Here is a 23,912-nt window from a genome sequence, read left to right on the forward strand (position 1 = left end):
TTGACTAAATATGTAATCAGACTCTCACCCCTACAATCTATTTTGCACGCAGTAGCTAGATTGATTTCATTGCAAATTATTCTTCCAATGTGGATCCACTATGTCAGTCTACATTGGTTACCTGTTTTTCACTGAATCCAACATAAAATACTTCTACTAACATACAAGGTTTCGCCAGAATTACGCACACATACACCTCCTCACTTGTCTCAAAATATCTATCAACTCGACACCTCTGTTCTGCATGAGATCTGCGTCTCTCATTCACTTTCATTACCTGCTCCCATTCTCAGTTACACTTTGTTTTGGGCTGCACCTACTTTGTGGAATTCCCTCCTTTGCAGAATAAGTTTTCAAACCTTCAAGTATTCTCCCTAAAAATCCACATCTACAGGCACACTTATAATATTCCTGAACTACCCTCTTAACCTCCCTAGAGTACCCTATTACCACCCTTTACACAGTTCACACAAGACAACAATCCTTTGCTAACATTGTTGTGTGACTGGATCATATAGCCCACTAAGCACTTTTTACCTTTGCATCTGGTTGGACCAATATACAGTATGTAGCACTTAATCAAATGTATCAAACTCCCATTATTCCAAAAAATGTAAGCTTGCGAGCAGGGCCCTCTATCCTCTCTGTCTGCCTGTGTTGCCCAGTTTTGTTTAACTACTGTATTTGTTCCCAATTGTAAAGCGCTATGGAATTTGCTGCCGCTATATAAATAAATGTTGATGATATAGGCTTCTTTCTTTGAGTACATTTTTTATTTTTAACTTATTACCGAGATTTAGGATAATGGGCTGCCCTTTTGGACATTAAAGGAGAGCCCCATGCGGACCCAGAAGTGTATCAGGTTGCCGATCTCTGCTTTAACATATGCATTGCATACTTGAGAAAATACATTGATAAAGATAACTGTATTCAGTGTGCAGAATATTAAGTGGTCAGTACTAAAAAAGAATGGAGACATTTACAGGGCAATCATTAAAACAACGGTCTATCTCAGGAGACCTTTATATATTATCTTGTCATATAAGACATCATAAGGCTCTTTTCTATACAAGTGTGTCTCATCTTCTGTGCACCTTTCTTTCTGTAATGTTTTCATTTCTGGTTCATGCTGGGACATGTAGCTTCACAACAGCCGGACAGCAACTTTTTACACATGTAACTAAATTCAATGTAAATAAAATAATCTGTTTCCAGCAGTCCATTTTTAATAATATTAAATATGTAATATATAGTAATATGCGTCTGGTGGGCAGACACAGGACGTTCAGGAGACCAACCAAATTACAGTTGGCTCGATACTTTCCAGCTTTTTCGGGAAAGTATCGAGCCGACTGTAATTTGGTTGGTCTCCTGAACGTCCTGTGTCTGCCCACCAGATCGAAAACGAAGCAAAACGTCATTGTGATGTCGTCGGATCTCGGGAGTTTTGGAATCTATAAGTACCGCCCTCCACGGCGATCTAGCGCCATTTGAGAGAGGGACACAGAAGGGGTAGCATAAGAACAGTTGGGCAGGCAAAGTTAGAGAATTGAAAGAGGAGGGTGGTAGCAGTGTTAAACAAAGTAATCAGTGACATTCAGGAGAGCTCCATAGCTCCAGTGTTAAATCTCATTGTAGAAAAATACAAATAATAGTGCTTACAGGGTTGATGTAATTCTGCAGTCCAATTCTACAGTGTTATATAAGTAACACACAGAAGGGAGAGCTCCATTAGTAATTCTCATTGCAGAAATACAACTACTAGTCCTTGCAGGCTTTTCTTCTAAATTTGCACAAAAAAGAGTATGGTGTTATATACACCCAAAGAGAAGAGCTCCATTGCTAATTGTCATTGCTGAAATACAAATACTAGGCATTGCAGGCTTTTCTTCTGATTTTTCTTTTCTGGCACTGCTGTGTGCCAATGTGTCCTAGATGTGCTAGGAACTGCCGTGTGTTTGTCATAGCTCTGTCACTTACCATCCAGCCAGGTCGCTGCAGTATTTGTCCGAAAGTGTATGACAATAATAATGTGACCTGTGAGGTGGTAAATGACTTGAAATTAGTATTATTGAGGTCAATAATAATGTAGGATCAAAAAAAGAGCAAAATTATGTGATTTTAGCATATTATATATATATATATATATATATATATATATATATATATTATATATTATATATATCATTGCATTCCTCCTTAAGGATCTAACTTGGATACTTTAAAACTTTCATACCTAACAACATAGCATATTGGAGAGTTGGGACAAAGTAAGCCATGCCTCTTGTCCGACCTACTCACATGCAGAGTGGTAATAATAATTAACCATTTTATCATGCTGTCATAAACATCTGAGACCATGCATTCCTCACACACAGGAAGAATCACTCTCACTTACGCATTGACTCAGTCTGATATTTGAGGAAAACACATTAAATTAAATATACTGTGGAAGCTACAATACAGTTCATACTATTTCTACTATACCTGTATATGTTTGTGTAGAGAGATTAGGAACAGTGAGTTAGACTATTACATTTCAGGTAAACAGAAGCAGGTAGGGTGACTAATACAGTAGAGAGTGAGTGTAGGATATGTTAATAATTTAAAGTATTATAAAATAATGTTTAGATCATAGACTGAGTTTGAAATTAGAATTTCACACAGAAGGTACATTGAGAGCCTTTTAATATTTTATATTAAAGTACCAATGACACTATTTTACAGCAATTTCAAAAGGTTCAATTGCAGAATTCTTGATTATTATTGGAATATGTTTTCTATGTATAAATATATTATCAACCTAAATATTAGTACGGCGCCTAAATTGCTATTTGCGTGATGTAACATGTGAGGCATGCAATCTGATTGCAGATTCAAAGATTTGTGTAGCATGTGAATACATCATACTTGCCTACTTTCAGTAGGCGACGTCCGGTAGAGGGGCGTGACTAATGGGCGGGAGTAAAATGCCATTTTGTCGTGGGGCGGGGCCAAAATTACGTCATTCTCGGTGAATCTCGTCATTTTAACAAGGGAATTCCGGGATGCAGGAGAAATGCCAGCTCTTGCGGGATCCCGGGAGACTGACCCGAATTTTGGGAGTCTCCCAGACTTTCCGGGAGTATGGAATACATTTGTCAAGACCTGCTGACCATGTAATATGTGGAAAATCAAAGAGTGCTTTTTTCTGATCTACAATTTAAAAAGCATCTATGATGGTTTTGTGGCCTGAGATCCATACAAACAGTGCAATTTATTGAGTCACTGTTAACAAAAGTGCACAGAAAACTGCACAAATAAAGTGTTTTTCTCTAGCAAGATTCGTCGACTTGCATGTCTTTTGAGTATGCTGCCTATAAAAAGGCCTTGATTTACAATTGAACTCTAAAGTGCAGATACAGAGTAGCCACAAAAATGCATTTAAACACAAATATTATGATATGTACATATTTAAATATAGCATACGCCGGGGTTGGCTGCCATATTTTAGGAGTTTTATAAGGATTGTTCCAAAAAAATAAAGAAGTTATCGTTGTTTCAGTCTGCCTTTTATTGAGCATAGATTAATTAAAATAATTTAATGAATTCTTATTAAACAATGTGATCAATGTGAGATATTAGTGGTGCAGTACATATACCTAATAAAGTGGTCACATCAAATGGGGCAGTCGCAGAACATTGCACATATAGGTTGAGTTGGGTGTAAGGGTATCTGATGTACGCATGACATAAACCTGGTGCATATGCTACTGGTGTAGAGCTGAAAGGATTTTGATTTCAATCCAGCTCAATGTATACATGCAAATTAGCTTTTATAACGTGTGACTTTTCACGTGTACTTTTTGACACATCCAACTCAGCAGCTGGCCTTTTCTAGTCTGATGCTATGATCTCTTGTTTCTTAGCAAGAACAGAAATGCTATAAAGGGGCTAGTGCAATCTTTGAAGTCAGATCACATTTCATTAATAATGAAGTATTATTAGTGGCTGATCTTTAACATACCAGTCTTAACCTTTAATTAAAGTTAATATGCCTATATATTATGTTTATATAACTGATCTAATTGTTTAAATTGGAAATGTCAATAAAAATGAATGTACAAACTGTTAAAATAATATGGTTAATATTATAAGTGTACAAAATAATTCTGCCAATAGATCACATAATTAGTTAAAATAATTATATAAATTGTGTTTTGTGTAGAAACATGTTTTGTGTAACTTATTTTCTAAATCCATTTTTATTTTTTAAACCATATCTGTTTATAATCTTGTGCAGGAAATGATAAGCACTTTTTAGGGTTGCCCTATGAAAGTGTCATTAAAGGTGAATGGATTTAGATTGCCCTTAAAATGTCCATAAATTTATTCCCTAGTCAATAAAAACAATGCAACATGTATATTCAGTCTAACATACAAATACTAAATGTCATGCAAATTAACAAAAGTGGGATTGGTTTCAAGTAGAGATGCTCGGGCTCGATTTTCTGAAAATCGAACCCACCCAAACTTAGGGGATCTGAGTAGGCTCGCTAGCCAGCTCGGTACTTTTGCGCGTCCTCGGATCTGAATCGAGGCAAAACATCATTGTTGCGTTCTCGGAACTCGTGGGTTTTGGATTCCATAAGTACCTCCCTCCCCAGGAGATCCAGCGCCATTGCTCACACAGAAACAGGGGTAGCAGTGTTCTTGTCTCTCTCCAGTCTCCAGTGACATTGTTCAATGCCATTGCTCACACAGAAACAGGGGTAGCAGTGTTCTTGTCACAAAAATGGACTGTAAATGACTGTAAATTAATGGTATTGAGGTTAATAATAATGTAAGAACAAAAAAGAGCCAAATTCTGTAATTTTAGCAAAAAAAAAATTGATTTTAGAATAAAAATAGGGATCCAAAACCAAAACCAAAACACGCGAGGGCGGTTTTGCCAAAACCAAAACCAAAACACAAAGTTAATCCAGGTCCAAAACCAAAACTAAAACACAGGTGTCAGTAAACATCTCTAGTTTCAAGATGCTTAAAATAATTAATAAACTGTAATTGAATGAAAAAACGAAAGACAAAAAGCTGTTATAAAATGAAAATTTAGCACACCGACAGTATAAACCAGTGTTTCCCAAACCCAGTCCTCTGGGACCCCTATAAGTGCATGTTTTCCATATCTCTCTGCTGGAGCACAGGTGTATTCATTACTAACTGACATAATGTAACAGACCCACAGGTGGTATAATTATTTCACTTAATAAAATATTGGGGTAATCCGCGCAATCTATCCAATTGCAGCCCTTCAAATCACAGTGCACAATCCCCTCAACGTGCCTATAAAACATATAATCTAAACAGAATTGTGAACAGAAATGGCGCTATTGATAAACAATCCAGATACTGGTATATATTGGAATTAAATGTCCATATATTCTCAGTCTTTGATAAATTTCATATCCTTGGTGTGTTCACTCCTCTTTATCCAGTGTGCTCCTCTGTATTCACTCATCAGATGAATATGTAAAAAAATATAAAACAAACATAGTGCAACCTGTCTTTGCCATGTAATTATGAAGGAATAGCACTATCCTTTTAAACCCGTGTGAAAATATAATTATGAGAACACCTCGTGAAAAAGAAGTATTCCTAAAACCCCTTAAGGGTATGCACTTACTCGAACAAATAGTAATTACAGCAGAAAAAACAAAAAAAGGCATCATTCTCCTTATATGGCCTTGTGATCAGAAAATATAATACAAACACCTCGTGTAGAGAACTAAACAACTCTTTCTTTACCCCTTAAGGGTGTGCACTCACTAGTACCAAACGATGTCACGAAGTATCTATATCTTCTTTTGCAGTCTTGATACGAAACATCAAATTCCACTCGCCCGTTATAAAAATAAGGAGAAAGAACAATGCTCCATAGTGTAAAATCCTCAGACAATTTATTATAAACACATAAAAACGAGGCCGTCATAAACAAACAGCTCCTCACATATAATCCTCATTAAAACAAGCTCCTACATCGAGGATGGGTGGCCTCCTACCCCTTTCCGGAAATCAGTGAGCGTGATGTTATATCACTCAGCATGGAGTGTCCCGGGCAATAGCCCTGCAATAGCTGACTTCCGAGGGAGCAGAGTCCTCACACCATACGAATCCCCGTTGGAGCGTCTGAGGCTTACGCAAGTAACGTAGCGCATGCGCAATGAGCTACTTTACTTGCGTAAGCTCTAGGTACAGTATTAGGTGATTCCCCCCACTAGCGTGGGAAAATGACATTATACTGTAGTTACAGCTTACGCAATGAACGTAGGTTTGGACCTCCTACCTAGTAGGAGGTGTTTGCGGCGCCTCAAGATTTGTTTTATTTTACTACAATCAAGAACACAGAGTCAGGATGTTACAAATATGGGGCCCTTCTGGCCGAAGTGATGCTGAATTTCTTCAAGCCATTTTGTAAGTACACATTTGCTGGGACTGGGGCAAGCATGGACTATTGGAGGTATAAATATTAAGGGACTGGGGCAAGCAAGGACACTTTGGAAGAAGAAAGAAGACATCTTTGGTGAGTATTTGGGTTTTATTTATTTTTATTAAATAGATGTGGTTAAAATGAGGGTGGTTAGTGTATTTATTGTGGGGTTTTTATTTTTAATAAATAGATTTGGTTTTTAAGAGGGTGTTGTTGTTTTTTTAACTTTTTTCTTTGTGGAACTACAGGTCCCAGCAAGCCAGGGATGTCAGGGCATGTTGGCACTTGTGGTTCTCCAAGTGCCAACATGCCCTGGCTGCCGTGGGTATGCTGGTGCTTTTAGTTATACAAGCAACAGCATGGCCACACTGTTTTGGGCAACCTGGCTGGCTGGGACTTGTAGTTCCACAAAAAAAATGGCTTCCGTTTGTTTTTTTTATACTTTATCACCGTATTACCCTACTACCCTACTACCCACAGCCCAGGGGTAGTAGGAAGAGCCCTAGTACTATCAGCACTGGGCTGGTTCTTTCTAGGGGGGGCCCGCTTGTTTTTTTCAGCGGACCCCACTCCCTAGGGAATCCAGCCCAGCGCTGAACAGTCTAGGGTTGGTTAGTCATTATGGCAGGGGGACCCCTGCCGCGCGTCCCCCTGCTATAGTGCCGCCAACCCTGGCTGGTTTGCCTAGTGCTGGTAAAGTGAAAATCGGGGGAACCCCCCGATATTCACGGAACCAGCACTAGTCAGGCAGCACTAGGGTTAAGCATAAATAGTGGGGGGACCTCACGCTTTTTTTTTTTTAAACTTTTATCTATTCTTTTACATTTTAACACTGCCAGGGCAGTGTAACAGTGATGTGTTTCTACAACATGCTGCTATCAAGCAGCGTGTTGTATCTGGCGTGTTTAGAAGCAAACTCTCCTGAGTTTGCTAACTCATAGGCAAACCGAGGGGGGGTTTCCTAGTGCATGGAAACCCCCTCCAAGCCTGGGACACTGTATAATTGAAGTGGCTGGACCCTGCCACCGCTTCACACGGCTCTGCTTGAAAAGGGAGAGCTGTGTGCACCTAACAGTAGTGCGTGCAGCATTGCCCATGTATATTATAGGGATAGGAAGAGTTGGAGAGCAGCCAAGCGCTGTCTAAATTTATAAACACACCACCATGCATGCTGGTCACGCCCACTGGCGGCGTGGTGTGGAAACCCCCCTCTACAAATCCTGCGTTTGCCCCTGTAACTCGCAGCTTCATACATTGGAGACTTGTATAGCTGCAGTGGCAAACAGTCGGGAGTTTGATCTCTGGCGATTTTGCAAATAGCGATTTTGACAGAAGCACAACTCTGGCGATTTTGTATGAAAACTCAACTTCATACATCGGCGAGTTTCAACTCTTCCGAGAAAATCGCTGGAGTTGCAAAATCGCACTTTGATACATTTACTCCCAGAAGTTTAGTAAATATACCCCTTAATGTTGTTTGAGCGACTACACTGTAGGTGGCGCTGTTTCTAACTGTGTTAATGTGTTATCACTCTGTATTACAGAAATGTACTCCTTTGTACAGAAATGTACTAGTAATGTTGTTGTTCATGTAAGACCTGCCATGTCTGTATGCTGATAACTAAACAGTTTACTATAAATAGAAAATGTCCAATGAGAAATCCACAGAGCAGAATATTATAGTCGGGTTGCAATGACTAAACTACACATCACACCTGGCAATATACGTTTGCGAGATCAATGGTGCAAAGAGCGCAGACAATGGGCTACAAAGCAGTAGAGGAAGTTTACGGTCAGATGAATCATCCTTCTGAACAAATAGATGAGTGCACATGTAGCGCTAACTTAGAGATCCCTATTAGATTATAAGCTCTCACTAGGATGGCCCTCCTCCTCCTGTCGTCATATCTATCTGTATTATGCCTCTCACATGTTTGTGTACTTGCTTGTGCTGTATCTTGCCTATAATGTCTTGCATATTGTACTTCATTGCTTGGTATTATTACATTTATGCCTTTTTAGTGTTCTGCATTTCCCCTTTGATAGTCTGCGAATTGTTTATTGAACTTGTACATTTTGTGTATTGTGCTCTATTTTCCCACTGTATCGTGCTGTAAAATTTTGTGGCGCAGATGTTCCTGGCATTGCATGGATACAGTCATTTCCTTAGAAGACACGTTCAGTTCTAATTGCTACTTAATGTTACTGCGTGATCACCACCTCATGGTGCAGCGCTCCTTTCCTAACAGAAGGAGTGTCTTCCACAATGACAGTGCCCCCATGCACATAACATATGTGGTCGTCCTGTGGTTTGATGAGGATGACACTGGTGTCCTCCATATGTCACGGCCTTCTCAGTCACCAGATTTGAATACAAGCATTTATGGGATATTCTGGAATGATGCCAGAGAGAGCATTTTCCACCACCAGCATTAGTTGAGTGAACTGGCCTCATGTGTTGGCCAAACACACTATAAATGGACTTTATATTGGTGTTTTTATTTTTTGTTCACTAGATGTATTTTGAGAAATACAGGTAGTATTTCATATTCCGCCAATTTTAAATAATAAAAACAAATTTATTATAATTTTTTAGGGAAAAACTTTAATAAACATCTTTTTCTTTACTTAAAAGTAATTCTTTTTATAAAATAAGGTTCCAATTCTATAAACATCACATGACTTGACGACACAAAATATGCATTGAAAGACACATTAAGCTTATCAAATTTTGCTACAAAAGACAAGAATGAAGGAAGAATGTATTTCACTATCTATTAAAACCCAAAATATAATCTTGTGCTTATGTCAGCGCCCCTTTTCAAAATATAACAACTGCTTCATGTAGTCTTATAGAATATTTAACAACATTTTTGGGCAGAGATATATAAAAAAAAAATTACAATTCAGTTGTCTAGTTTATTTAGAGTTGCAAATTCAGAAATAGTGATTACAGCTTAAAGCCTTAATTACAGTGGTTCCTAAAATATGATAGACTTCGGCCATTTGTCTAACATATATCATAGGGTAGAAGATAATCACAATTTCAATGTTTTTGTATTTTAATTAACAAATGATTTCATTTAGGGTTATAGGCAAAAGTGGCTTTACTGTGTGTGGTCACAGCCGGATAGCTGGCCAGCAACTTCCTCTTCTAACAATAGCTACGCTTCTAGTGTTGCTTTTAATTATTATTCTGTTTCCCAACGGTGGGTAACCACCGCTGCAAATTGTACCTCAGAAACCTCAATAAAAGAGCTCTGATACCACTCTGGCTGCAAAAATAAAATAGAACTTCCTAAGCCACCATGAAATGGCCCACCCATTCAAATGAAACCCTTCTGTGGTACACGCCAGCACAAGCAGCTGCTGTCTGGGGGTGATGGGACAGGTTTATAGATTTGGTTGTATGTGAGTTTGGGATATTCAGGAGTAAACCTCTTCAGAAATAAGAAGGCAGAACCTATTTGTACATAAAATAACTATTGCTTAATGCACATAAAAGCAACTAAGTTAGTAAGATTTACATAGTAATATTATACATCTAGCGAAAAATTGTTTTTGTATACTTTTTCAAGCCATTTTCAGAACATTGGATTGTATAATGATTTTAAGGTGATTATCAGAAATTAGAGCACAATGAATTTTAATCCTGCTCAATAAGAGAGGAACCACAGCTTCAGACATTTGGGGTTAGATTTACTAAGCTGCGGGTTTGAAAAAGTGGGGATGTTGCCTATAGCAACCAATCAGATTCTAGCTTTCATTTTGTAGAAGGTACTAAATAAATGAAAGCTAGAATCTGATTGGTTGCTATAGGCAACATCCCCACTTTTTCAAACCCGAAGCTTACTAAATCTAGCCCTAGGTGTATGTGCTTTGCTGAATAGCCAATGGGGTGAAGCTACCATCTGTGGGATTATGACTGAAACCTTTTTATTCAGAATCACCGTATGATTATACCACTGTGATGTCATGATACCTTACACAGAGCGCAAATATGTCCAAAAATAAGACTAATGCTTGCTTACATATATATATATATATATATATATATATATATATATATATATATATATATATCTACTATATAAATGCCTAGTGGCGTGTGTGTAAAAAAAACAAAACAAGCTGCAGCGCCACCTGCTGGGCAGAGTTATACACTGACCTATATATTTCTTGAAGGAGAAGTGACAGTTGGGAGTGGTTGGTGGTTGCCGGTGGTGACAGTGGGGAGTTTTTAACACCTTAAGTAGCTTGATGAAGGATGTGGCGATGAAGATGAAGGATGAGGTGATGGAGAAAAATGATGAGGTGGTGACATGTGGACAAAACCACGTTAAAAAAGGGCACTTGCATCGGGAAGTAACGCTCTTCCCCTGAGGAGGCCTGGGCTAGGCCCAAATGCATGACCTTAAGTAGCTTGATTTGACTAGAATGCATGAGTATCATGCACGGGTTAACTTGTATATATATATATCAAAAATTTAAAAAAATATCTCTGTAATTTATCATGTCATTTACACAAAAGCTGTACATTTTGCACACAATTTTTTTTAAAGTTTTGTGATGCCATGCGCTCTTTTTATTAGCACATGATGGGTTAGTGTGGGCAAATGGTGTCTATTGTGAGGGGAGTAAACTTGGCTTTCTATGATTGGAGGAGCTGGCTGGACGTGAGATTATTGAAATGCTACATTGGGAATGTGGGCTAGTAATGCACTTGATACTGCAGATAAATCCCAAACAAGATATTGTCTTGCAGGAAAATATATTTAAATGATCTTGGTGGTGAGTATGAATTTGTAACATACCCAGAAAAAAAATCCAACAGCACACTGCTGGGAACCAGTACAAGAACTGCTATTCTTCTTCTAGATAAAATGCAGAAGTCCCAGTTACACACATTTCCAAATATATGATAAGCCACCTGTCCTGTAAGGTGCCATTCCCACCTTTTCAGGCACCTGCTGTGAGCCTATAAATTGATTGAGCAACTTTCATTTCTTTGTTGTTGTTTTAGAGTATGGATTTGATTAGAGCGGCAATGAATTAAAGATGTGCTATAAAAATTATAGTAGCCTTGACTGTGAAGTCACATGTTTATTTTTGCCAGCATATGTAATCCTACCACAAACCGCAATCCTGAAATAATGTCACAAGAAGTGTCTGTGAGCACTTTGATTAAAAATACACTGCAGCTAAACATTTCTCTCATTCACATAAACGGCCCTCATTGTGACTTTTTAAGGTATTATCCAATTTTTGCAAACCGTAAAAATAGGTAAATCTGTATTTCCACCTAGGGAGGGAGCAGAACAATTTAGCACCACTGTAACCCTAGAGAACAGGGCCTGTTCCTTCCCTTGGCTCAGTGGTTAGTCTCACAGCTGAGAAACAGGCCATGTGATGTTTTGGAGTCATTTAACAAAACTCACCACTGCAGCCGGTCTATATTTGGGGGATGCAGTCATATTTTTGACAATGGAAAAGTCGGAAGTAAACATGTCAATATGAAACGGGTGCGGTTGCTATACAGCTGACCCACCAGCATTGGTCTTTTAATATTGGCATTGAGACTGCCGACCTTGTGAATGTCAATAAACACACTGTTGACATTTTGAAGTTGTCAACAGAATGGACATGTCGGCATTTAGCCTGCTGACATTTCCATTGTCTATATTTCGTACCCATCCCATATTTGGTATATCTGATGATGTCAGGATGCAGCAATGAGAAGACAGATGGTTGCCACGTAGCAAGTGAAACCTAAAGCATATGGATAAATACATATAAAATAATACAACTTAGAGTAAGATTAGATTTTATCTTTGTATGCTTTGTTTTGTTTCTAATTTTGTTTTGAACAACTTTCTAATTTGCATGATATAATAGACATTGCAAGTACATTTCACAATAGGGGGCCTGATTCATTAAGGATCTTAACTTGAGAAACTTCTTATTTCAATCTACATGAAAAAACAGTCAGTATTTAACTTATGTGCAAAACAGAATACTAATTTGCACCCCTTGCATTGTAACATGGTTTTGTCCAGGAGACTGAAATAAGAAGTTTCTCAAGTTAAGATCCTTAATGAATCAGGCCCAGGATTCTGTGTCGACTGTCACCTTTTCAAGGGTTTTAATGAACTGCCACAAACATTCGCCTCTACAAATGTACCATAAATTGTTTCCACTGGGACAAAAATATCCATCCTATTGCAAAACATTTAGCCTTTTATATAATCTATATAAAATATATTATACATGCTATGCATGCCAAACGTAGGTTTTTATTGAGGTTTTGAATAGGGTTCCTAAAATTTTCAAACAGAAATGGGACACGCATGTGATATAATGTTTGCTGCCAAATGCAGAACAATAGTCATAAGATCATATTTCTACAAACTCTAGGTGCATCAGTAATGATAATACCAAGATGCGTCCTAAAGTAAAGATTTTTAATTGGCAAAAGTGTGATTGTTCTAGCAAAACTTGGGCACATTTGAGACATCTTTAGATGACAGCAGATGAGCCTATATGAAATATTTAATGAAAACTAATTTCATCTATCATATAATACTCTTTATATAATTAGATAGCATGTGGATTTTTTTTGTAATTTGATTTTAATCAGTGGTTCATGTAACATCTCTGACCTCAGCAAAAGGCTCGTTAATATTTTCTGCCTGAGTTATTACTCAGTCTTGTGTATGTTAACCTGCTCTAGCATATGTTAATCTCCACACAGCAGTTGCAGTGTGAAAGCTCATTATTAGAGTTAAAAATGTAGGCCACAGTTACGGAAAGAAAAGCTTGATACCGCTAACCAGACGTTCTGATTACAAGATCCATGTAACAAGTTAATTGTAAATTAATTTGTATGACGCAGGCTTATAAACCATGTGCCACATGGTGAGTCATACTAAAACAATGGATAGTTCATTTTCTTATTTTAGTAAAAGCTGACTTTATATTGATTTTTTGTTATATTAAAGCTGTTTATAATAAGCTATAATGTAACAAGGTAAATTAGATACTCAGTTTCACTTAGGTATATTGCAAGCAGTGAACCATGGAGAAATTTAGTTCAAGACTATATTGGGAATACTGTTTAATTTTTATTTATAAATACGCCAATAACAGGATGGTAAATGAAATAAATTGTGATATACACGATTTCCTACATTTAGTTTCCTTCCTTGAGTTTCATTTTCCTTGGACAAATTGAAGCTCTAAAACCTGCTTTGTTGGAGGCTTGACATGATTCCTTAGCTTTCCCAAATTACTGACTAAACAGCTTTTCAAAAGCAGTGCAGCCAACTGTTTAATAAACCTATTTTCCTGTCAGTTTTCCAAAACTTCTTATTAAGTCCTAATTAAATAAACATAGATATTTCGGAAATAATTACTTTGTTTTATGCATGTATTTTTTTTATACAGAGAATTTAGTCCACACTACTGATTGATAATAGTTGAGCGCCAATTTAAAAATATATATATAATGTTTAACTATCAAGCTCTAGAATATGGATGTATAAGATTTGTCAAATGGTCTTTTAAGAATAAAATAATAATAATAATAATAGTAATAATAATAATAATAATAATAATAGTGTATAAATGTCCTACCACACAGACACACTATAATGTGTATCGTATAGTAGCAAGAAAATATCCTAGCTGGAGTAGATCCCATGGTGCAGCCCTATGAGCCAACAATGCTAACCACTGAGTTACAATGCTGCCTTATGTTTGCACACTACAGAATATGTCAGCACTTTATAAAGTCATCCTCGCTATAACACCAGTTATAAAAAAAGGAACTTTGTACTACTGAATATTGCGTTCATCTGCCCTGTCTGTCAGTAAGTGACTGTGGTATTCACCTGTCGGATCCTATATATACACAGATTGAGTCTTTGGTACAATGTAAATACATACAAAGAAAATATGATTGATACTCACACATATGTGGGGACCCCCTCCATATTCAGATATATATATATATATATATATGATATGTGATTCACTAGGAATACACTGGATAGAACAAACCTTACATAACAAATATGCATACTGTGACACAATTACTACCATTGGTGTTTTTTATTAATGGACCTTATCACCTGAAAGTTTGCCAGCTGGTAGTGTTCATTTATGAAAATATTTAGAGCTGTTTAAATAAATGTTTATATGAGCTACATGGGAGTGGCAAATGGTCTACATGCTCTCAGATCACCACAAGCTCTCAAATCCCACATGGACTCCAAAGTTTCCACATGCCCCTCAGACCTTGGTACATGCCCCTCAGACCTCCTCACATGCCCCTACATGAACCACAGACCTCCCTACATGCCCCTCAGACCTCCCCACATGCCCCCAACATGCCCGTCAGACCTCCCCACATGCCCCAACATGCCCCTCAGACCTCCTCACATGCCTCCAACATGCCCCTCAGAACTCCCCACATGCCCCCAACATGCCCCTCAGACCTCCCTACATACCCCCAACATACCCCTCAGACCTCCTCACATTCCTCCAACATACCCCTCAGAACTACCCACATGCCCCCAACATGCCCCTCAGACCTCCCCACATGCCTCCAACATGCCCCTCAGACCTCCCCACATGCCTCCAACATGCCCCTCAGACCGCCCCACATGCCAGAAGTCAGGTGAGAATAAGTCAGAGGAGAATAAGTCGAATGAGAATAAATTTTGATAAGGAGCAGCCGGTTGGGGGGTGCAGGTTACGGCTCATTGAATGGCTGGCAGCCTGCGGGCCGTCGTTTGTCCACCACTGTTCTGGTTGTTTATTTTTTTGTAGCACAGTTCCAATGGGAGGGAATGATCTGGCCTGGAAAAGATGGGAATCTCTTTTCACCTAAGTGAAAAGTACACAAGTATCTGACACATGAGCAAAGTACATAAACTCTCTTCCCTTACTTACAAAGTCATTTAATATTATCCATAAATGCTTAACATTGTTCATTCCTCCCTAATTAAACACATCCTTAATACACATTGCTTATGAATAGTTATATATTATTGTTTTATTAAAAATGTATTTGCCTATTTGCACTTTATATCCTAGGCTATGCAACGGTCTTAACCTCCCTTGTATCTTTACACGTATGCACAAATAAATATCTTTAATAAAACATAATTGGTTTTTAAAAAAGATAAGAGCTCATTTACAAACAAATGCAAAGTGAGCATTGAACCATAACAAGCAATCAACTTTGTCTAACTTTAACTAGAATGATAAAAGTTAATTGCTGATTGGTTGTTGCAGTTCAATGTAAATTTTGCACCTAGATTTAATGCTAGTACATAGATATCAATGGGATCTATCCCACTCAAAGAACTATCTGCCCCAACATGTCTTGTTCCAGTGCCCGGAGTAACTTTGCTCAACCGTATTCACACCAAAGAGCCTCAGTGAAATGGAGGGTTTTGAAAATAAACATTAACAATATATAGCTCTCAAAAGTAATAAACTAATGTAATTATAATATATATATAATATATATATTATATATATATATATATATATATATATATATATATATATATATATATATATATATATAATGTATATATATATATAAAGTATCTTGCAAATTACTGAGCATTGCATTAAGTCATATTAAATATAAAAACAAGAAGAGGTGAAAAAGTAGATGCTAATTCACTGAGTGTCCCTAAGTTTAAAATTCCAAATGAAGTCTATGGAGTGGATTTACTAAGGCTTCTAAAAATGAAAAGTGGATGTGTTGCCGATAGCAACCCATCAGATTCTAGCACTCATTTATCTGGGGCATTCTTAAAAAAGTGATAGCTAGAATCTGATGGGTTGCTATGGGCAACACCTCTATTTTCCTTTTAGAAGCTTTAGTAAATCTACCCCATGTGCATGTTGGACTGTCTCTTTTTTAAACAAATGTTGTTCCATATAGACCTTTTATAGAAGTGGCCAACTAATTATAAAATAACACTAAGTTCCAGTAGTGGTAATCCTGGTATGGACTAAACGGAGTTTGGAGTCCCTTGTTCAAAGACAAGAATTTTTCACTTATATTTGTGTAGCACAATTTACATTAGTGTATACCTTGTGTGCTATAGATTGTATATTTTCAATGATTCCCTATTGTTTCTATTAGCAGCAGCGGTATCTCATGTTCTGGGTAAAGCAAACCTTTTGTTATGTATATTTTAAAAATGAATGTTTGGGAGTTCTTTATTAAGGTACCAAAGGAATGATACCTTATCATATTATCACTGTTGCCAAGTAAAGCATTATTCTTGCCTTAATGTGGAGCTAAACCAGGAAAAAATATTTTGACATATTGTTGAAGAGGATGGACAGTTTTACTTTCAGTGGATGTTAGATCCAGGGTTGACGTTTGTTGTTTGGTAATCTGTGAGGTTGCAGAGAGTGTCCTGCTGTTTTAATGGCATATCCACCACTTTATTTTTTATGCCTTCCCTGAAATGAGAGGTTCTAACACTGACTGTCATGATGAACACATTAGTCTTTGATAACAAATCTGGTGCTGCTGGATGAAAAATGTAAGGATAGGTTTGATGACAAGTTTTGGGCTATTGAGCATACACTATTGATTGTAGAACATGGTCGGACTTAGTATTAGTCAACTCTGCACCTAGACCTATGCCTGTATAGTATGTAAAAGAGATGTATTATGATCAAGTTCATTGGTCATTTAACATTAGGCACGTAGGCCTGTGCCAAAGAGCAGCAAAGATTGGGAGGCGGCTGTTTCCATACACAAAACATATGTTCTTTCATCAGCAAAGAAAAATCAAGAAATGCAAGTTTAATTTGTTATTTATTATGAATTAGGATAGTGGTATTATATTCTGCACTGTAACATATCTTGCAGAAGTACAAATAGTTCTGTGCAGAGCATATGAGCCTAGGCTACAATAGGTTGTCTTCTTACAGACAGCAAGTTTGTAAAAATGGCCCTATTTGTAACCGATGTCTCTGTAGGGAGTAGTAGACTTGTATTATATGCTTGTCCACTGGTCAGGTCACATTGGGTACCTGTAGCGTTCTATGTTTCTATAGAGTGTTATCTCATATTTTGTTAGGTTGTTGTATAGATATATGTCTGTATAGAGAGCAATAGAACTGTATTACAATAATGTCCCAATGCTTGTATGAAATTGTTTAATAACAATATAGGTTAACTTGAAACAGTAAAAAAATTGTTTTATGCTCAGTTATTTACTGAGAAGTGATGCCGGGGATGTCCTGATTTTGAACTGTACATGTACAGGGACCATTTGATACATTGAGCAGGAGTCCATTCAGTTCAATCACCTGGGTGCTGATATAAATCAATGGGTTTCCATCAGCAGTAAGACTACCCAACAAGCATCGCAGCAGTATATGTACCGCCTCAATACTAGTTCTGTTATCACGATCTCAGGATAACAAAAGAAACTGAAAATTAATGAAATTTAATAAATTAACAATATTGCATTTTTTCCGTTGTCAATAGTTTTACAAAATTATTATTTTTAAAAAAATAAATAAAATAAAAACTAGTTTAAACTATTTTTAACTATTTTATTTTTACGTTTCCACAGCGTTTGCGCAAGCCGGCTTCCGCATGCCCTATGAAGTGGTAAATTAACCCTGAGAGATTTTATTCATACATTTAATTGACAAGGGATTTTGTATGGTCGCTTCTTAACTAATAGACCTCTAAATGATGCCATATTTCTATTCCACATTGCTAGCCACCCCTTAGGATCAATACGTAAATTGTTCTGTAGGAGCTTTGTATGTTAAAATATCCTCTTAAAATACCCCACATTTTAAATAGATAGATAACCAAGGCATTCTATTTTGTGTGCTTTCATTATATACAGCATAGTAGGCTTCTGCCCTCTTTCCAAAAAATCATCATGGTAGTCCCCAGTGAGAAGGAGTTGATTGAATAAAACAGAGGTGAAGATACTATATCCATTTAGCATTTCCCTATGAATAAATGTTTGTTGCAGGGTGTTAGTGTTTTCACTTCTTGGGATTAGTTAAACCAAACCAAAAAGAAAAATAAACATAAAACATAAACCAAAAAGAAAGATTAATTCCATATTTCTATGTAGCAAAAGAAAAAGAAGACCCAGCTAACACTAAATATGGTTGAAAAGAACTATCAATAACAAATACATGAGTATTGTTTATCCTGTTATACTGATCTCAAAAATATTGTACAATAACTGAGCTATTCTGATAAATACAAAACAATTTAGTCATAAGTTTGTTAAAAATGTTGTGTTACCAAAAAATAAAATACTCCTACAGTTGATATTAATGGTATTACAAGTCACCTTAGAGCTTTGAATAAAAGTATTTGTTCTGCATATCTAAAACCTCTCAGTGACTTTAATACATGTAATATTACAGTAAGGTACTCTTCATAGAACAAGGCATTACACCACCATAATTCGCTTAAGAAATATATATTGAGCAACAAAGCAATTATAGTATAGACATATTAGTATGTGATAATGTCAGTGATCATACTAAATGACTGCCGATATAAATGTAAGGGGGAATGGATTTCGCTAAGTGTTCCCACGCATTTTTTCTCCTGAAGTGCTCAAATGACTTCTTAAGGAGGAAAAATAAATAATGCTTTGGAATAATAGAATGCTTTTGTATGTTAAAATAAACTAGATGCTTACCAAGAAAGTATAAAGATTATGTACATATATTTGCCAGAATTGCAGTCTACAATTATATAATAATGTTACTTTATTTTACTAAAATGCATTTACATTTTCCAGAACTTGCATAGTTATACAAACAGCTGAAACATACTATCTATTTAGATTAAGCTGCAGGTATTTTGTTTGCAAAAATGATTTTGACCTTAGAGGGCAGAGAAGCCAAGAGAGAAAGACTTCAGCTATAACTTACATTGCAGATGAAACATTCACCTGGGTAAATATCCTCTGTTTCTAAACCATGATGAGTGAGTATTATATTTGTCAAGGTGAATTTACTTGGAACTATATACGACACTGTAGTCTCATCATACTGAATACATTTCCTGACCTGCCAATGAAGTAATTGTCTTTAACTTATTCACACTTTGCCATTCAAATCTGTTTCTATTAAACTGAAAATACTATAAGGATACCTGCATTTTGGCAAGTCAGTGAACACTAGTGGTTTCTGAAATGTTGGAATCCACCTGTACATCTTTTAGTTATGAATCAGTCTTCATCAACTAAAACACAGTCTGCTACACTGGCAATACTGTACAGGGAGTTTTTAGTTTATAATTGTTATTTCAACACACTCAAAATAACATTTACTAGAGGAGGGAGTCTAGGACATGTATACTTTGTTAACTGTACATCCTCACCAAGATACATATATAACGCAGGGAAATTTAACATTCAATCCCTGAACGTACCTGCTTACTAAAGACATGAAACAAATAGAATTTTATATGCAAAAAATTGGCTTTAATAATAAAAATGTATTATTGCCGATCAGTGCAGGAGGTCATTGTGTCTATACATATACACACACTTTGCAGAGACCATTTATCAAACAATGTAACTTTTGTAAAAGACCATTCGTCTTCACATAAACATTAAGTGATATCATGAATGAAATGATACAATACTCTAAAGACAGATATTGAACATGCATTTTCATGATTTATCTATACATTTAATTTTCATCACTAAGGTAATTATATAATGGGACCTTTTTCCTGCAAAATAACGCAACTGTCAGTTTTTTGAAAAACAAAAATATATGTTCAAAAATGGCATGCAAAGAATTCCTTTCCACATAGAACTGAGTCATAATAAGAAATGTATCGATATACATTAAATTATGGTATGTCATTATGATTAAAATGTCTGACAATCAATTGAAACATATATTTCATTTTATATAACAGAAAAAATAAAAGTAAAGGTACAATGTACGGTGCTATAAATCTACGTAAACATTTAAATGCATTTGAATGCCATCTTAATCATTTAGAATATTATAATGGATACAGGTATGATAAAACTTTTTAAAGCATGATTGCTGAATAAACAGTATATGGTGTAATATAACAATGTATTGGTTTATTGCACAAATATGCCTACCTTACAATCTAAAGCATATAACACCATATATAGTGGTAGAGAGATCAGGTCTTCCTATGTGGCATTCGTATTACCCTTGTTACCTTTGTTTTTGCAGAGTTCTAAAATGTAAACATTATCATGTAGACTTCCATTGTGACATGTTGACATGTATTTAAATATAATAAAAAAAAAAAGCCCCAATGCATCTTTAGAAGTTTGAAGCCTCACTGAATTAAAATGCTTTGTCATATACTACATTTCCCAAATTTGCTGTAAGCAAATAAACACAACCCTTTAGAAAATACACGTGCATAGACATAGCCATCTTTATTTCACACAGTTGGCATAACAGATGTAAACAGCCGGTAACAGTGAGCACATAACTCATCTCTGGAGAAATCAGCCACTACAATATAAGGCATATATTTGGCACAACATTTATAGAACTTTTACATTATCATAACAAACCCTGCCTGGTCTAAGCCATATACAAGTACTTCCTCCGGTATTGTGGCTATTTAAACTTAACAAAATGCAAGCACAGAATATTCATATTCATTAATGATAAATCAGACTGTCTTTCCACTTAACAATAACAAAACAATATAAAGTCTCACAAACTCTGTAGATATGCAATAAAGTTGGTAAACCTCAATTGAATTGCATAGTAATATGTCATTCCAAGCCATCAAAACATGCTACATATAAAAAGACTAATTAAGGTCACCACAAGAAAGTTGTAGAATAAAATAAGTGAATCTATATTCCACTATCTTACACACAGGATGCTTCAGGAGGATTTTGCCGTAAGCACCGACCATTTAAAAAAAAAAAAAAAATTATACCATAAATTAATTTTGTTAGAGATCCTTTGCATAGTCAGCGAGAAGATATCAGCCATAATAAGAGAGCTGCTGCCTGTCCAGACAGAACAACTCACTGTCCAGTGTTCCCTATACCAGTGAGCCAAGATAAAAGTCCCCATTGTCTGGAAACTGTACTAATTGTAAAAAGATACTCAGAGCAGTAAGCATAATAATTATCCAAGAAAAAAACAAGCAAAGGCAATCAAGTGTGGAATTAAAAGAATAAAAACACTGCAGACAAAGCAACCCAAGAATGAAATTAATATTCATAGTGGAATGTCTGTCAGAAGTTTCTCCATTCAAGGCATCGTTGTAGCATACAAGAGGCCATTGTCTCCCTAGAAGAAAATCAGTATCTGTAGAGGAGAAAAAAAATCTCCTGTAGCAGTGGTGAGAGGAAAAAAGGCTTTTTCCTGTTACTGGTTCCACTCTTCCCAGCTAAGAAAACTTCTGACTTGCTTTCTCTTACCGATAACATTAAAATTTGTTTGAAGATCCACCCTCCCTATCACAGCAGCATCAATATGAGCGAAAAAAAGCCACGCTCTAGCAAACAATGAGAGGAAAAAGGATGGAATATGCATAGCCTCATTAAGTAAATTTAATTATGCCAGGCGGAATATTAATCGGTGGTTGCTCCAATTAGTGTATTCACTGTAAGGAAGGAGGACTTTAAATTAAACAGAAGTGCAGGGGACAATCGCATACAGATTAGTAAGCTGCATACAATGTCACACAATGCTTTTTTTTTTAAATAATTATTAGGAGGAAAACAGATTGCTCTGTTTTAAGATCAACTCATGAACAATTAGCCAACAGTGTGATGACATAGTTTCCTGTGACTGCATTCACTGCTCTACTCACACATGATACAGCTTGGCTTTCTCTCTAAAATTAGCATTTTTTTGTTCTTCGTTCTTTTGGGATGGGGGGGAACCAAACTTCGTTCTTGCTCTATTTTTTTTTTTTTTCCAAAGAAAGGCCAAAACCCTTTCAACAACAGAGGAAAGAAATCCTATCTAACCCACTGATATAGACTCTACATAGTCGCTGAACTTGAGCCTGAGACTTTGTACCAACAGTGAACTTTATAACACGTGCAAGGCAACAATGAAGGAGGAGTTCAAGGGGGAAAAAAATACGGAGAAAGAAAAAAAAAACCGTTATCATGCCAACTTACCATCCACCAGGTCCTGGCTGACATGTCATAACATAGTTGCCATTTTATGGAGCTGTCCGATGCTTTCCCAGCCATTACGCTGTCAGCAACCTTCATCAGATGCAGTTCAATGGGAAGATAAGACACCTAATCAAGAAACCATCAGCAGTGGCTTGCTAGGCTACATGTAGGCCAATCCTTATCAGACTGCATCATGGGAAAAGCTCCTTTATTAGCAAGAACTCCAACCTCACTGATATAAAGACAAGGATCAGTTTTTTTTTTTCCTTTTCTTGTCTGAAGGGATTGGTGAAACTATCATGTGCTCTTTCTGTATCATATGCACCAAGAATTAAGAGACTTGTAAGTGGGCGTTTAACTAATTTGTCTGCCTATGTGGACTAAACTTTATTTGCATTCTCATCTGTTGAATATTGTTTGACGTGGTCCACATCCCACAAAGAGTAGATAAGGAGGGGGGAAAAAAAAGAAGGGAGAGGGAAGGGTTTAATTCTGTGGGATATAATTGCTCAGCATTAATATCTCCCACCCCCACCTAGACATAACCGTTCCATTATCGCAAAAGGGGCTTGGTTTCAATGTCACAAATACAGCCACACACAAACACAAGCACACAAGCACTGGAACACACAGGTAGCAGCTGGACACAAATTTGCCAAAGGCTGTAAACCTCCTCTAAGCAGTGTGGACATATGGAAACAATTTAACCTTTTGTTAACAATTTAACTCATTTTTGCTCAGTATGGGGAAACCCCAGTGTGGTAGAGTGTATGTTCTGCTTAACAAAATCTGACTTACTTTAATAAGACATCTCCTTGAAAACATTCCTAAGTTTATAAAACACGCATTGATTGTGTAGGTTTCAGAGGGATGTAAATGCACAGGTAAAATGATTTCTGGTTTTCCAGCAGGTCATTTGAAAAACATATCATGAGACAAAATTCCTGAAAAACTGTTGTAAAATCTCATAAATACTTATCAGGCAAACTATATCAACAGGCAAGAGTGATAGGAACCATGTGTATATACTGTAAAAATGTAAGATCTTTAGAGAAAGGTGCTATATATATATAGGTAGATTAGTTAGAACGTTTGATTGCACAAAAAAAATAATTAAAGTAATGAATATTTTTAAAAAATAGATGTTAGAAACTACTGCAAACTATAGTATTAAAAACATTAATCAATATTTTATGCCATGTAGACAGTCAGAAACCAAGTAATGTCATTTTCAGCACATTCATTTTATTTTGAATTCGGAAAGT

General features: G+C 36.5%; 1 protein-coding gene across 3 annotated transcripts in view; it reads right to left on the bottom strand.

Moving 5' to 3' along the window:
* The window catches only part of NFIB (nuclear factor I B), a 350,292-nt gene extending 327,549 nt beyond the window's left edge, over nt 1–22,743 (bottom strand). For 2 of the 3 annotated variants that reach the window (XM_075209697.1, XM_075209758.1), the window contains exon 1: nt 22,648–22,669. In XM_075209697.1, the coding sequence (XP_075065798.1) occupies nt 22,648–22,650 (3 nt within the window). In that variant the 5' untranslated portion in view covers nt 22,651–22,669. Of the gene's footprint in view, nt 1–22,647 lie in introns of all 3 variants that reach the window. The other variant, XM_075209724.1, reaches the window with a different exon arrangement.
* Between the last annotated feature and the right edge of the window lie 1,169 nt (nt 22,744–23,912).

This window comes from Mixophyes fleayi, chromosome 1, assembly GCF_038048845.1.
Source record: "Mixophyes fleayi isolate aMixFle1 chromosome 1, aMixFle1.hap1, whole genome shotgun sequence".
NCBI classification, from domain to species: domain Eukaryota; kingdom Metazoa; phylum Chordata; class Amphibia; order Anura; family Limnodynastidae; genus Mixophyes; species Mixophyes fleayi.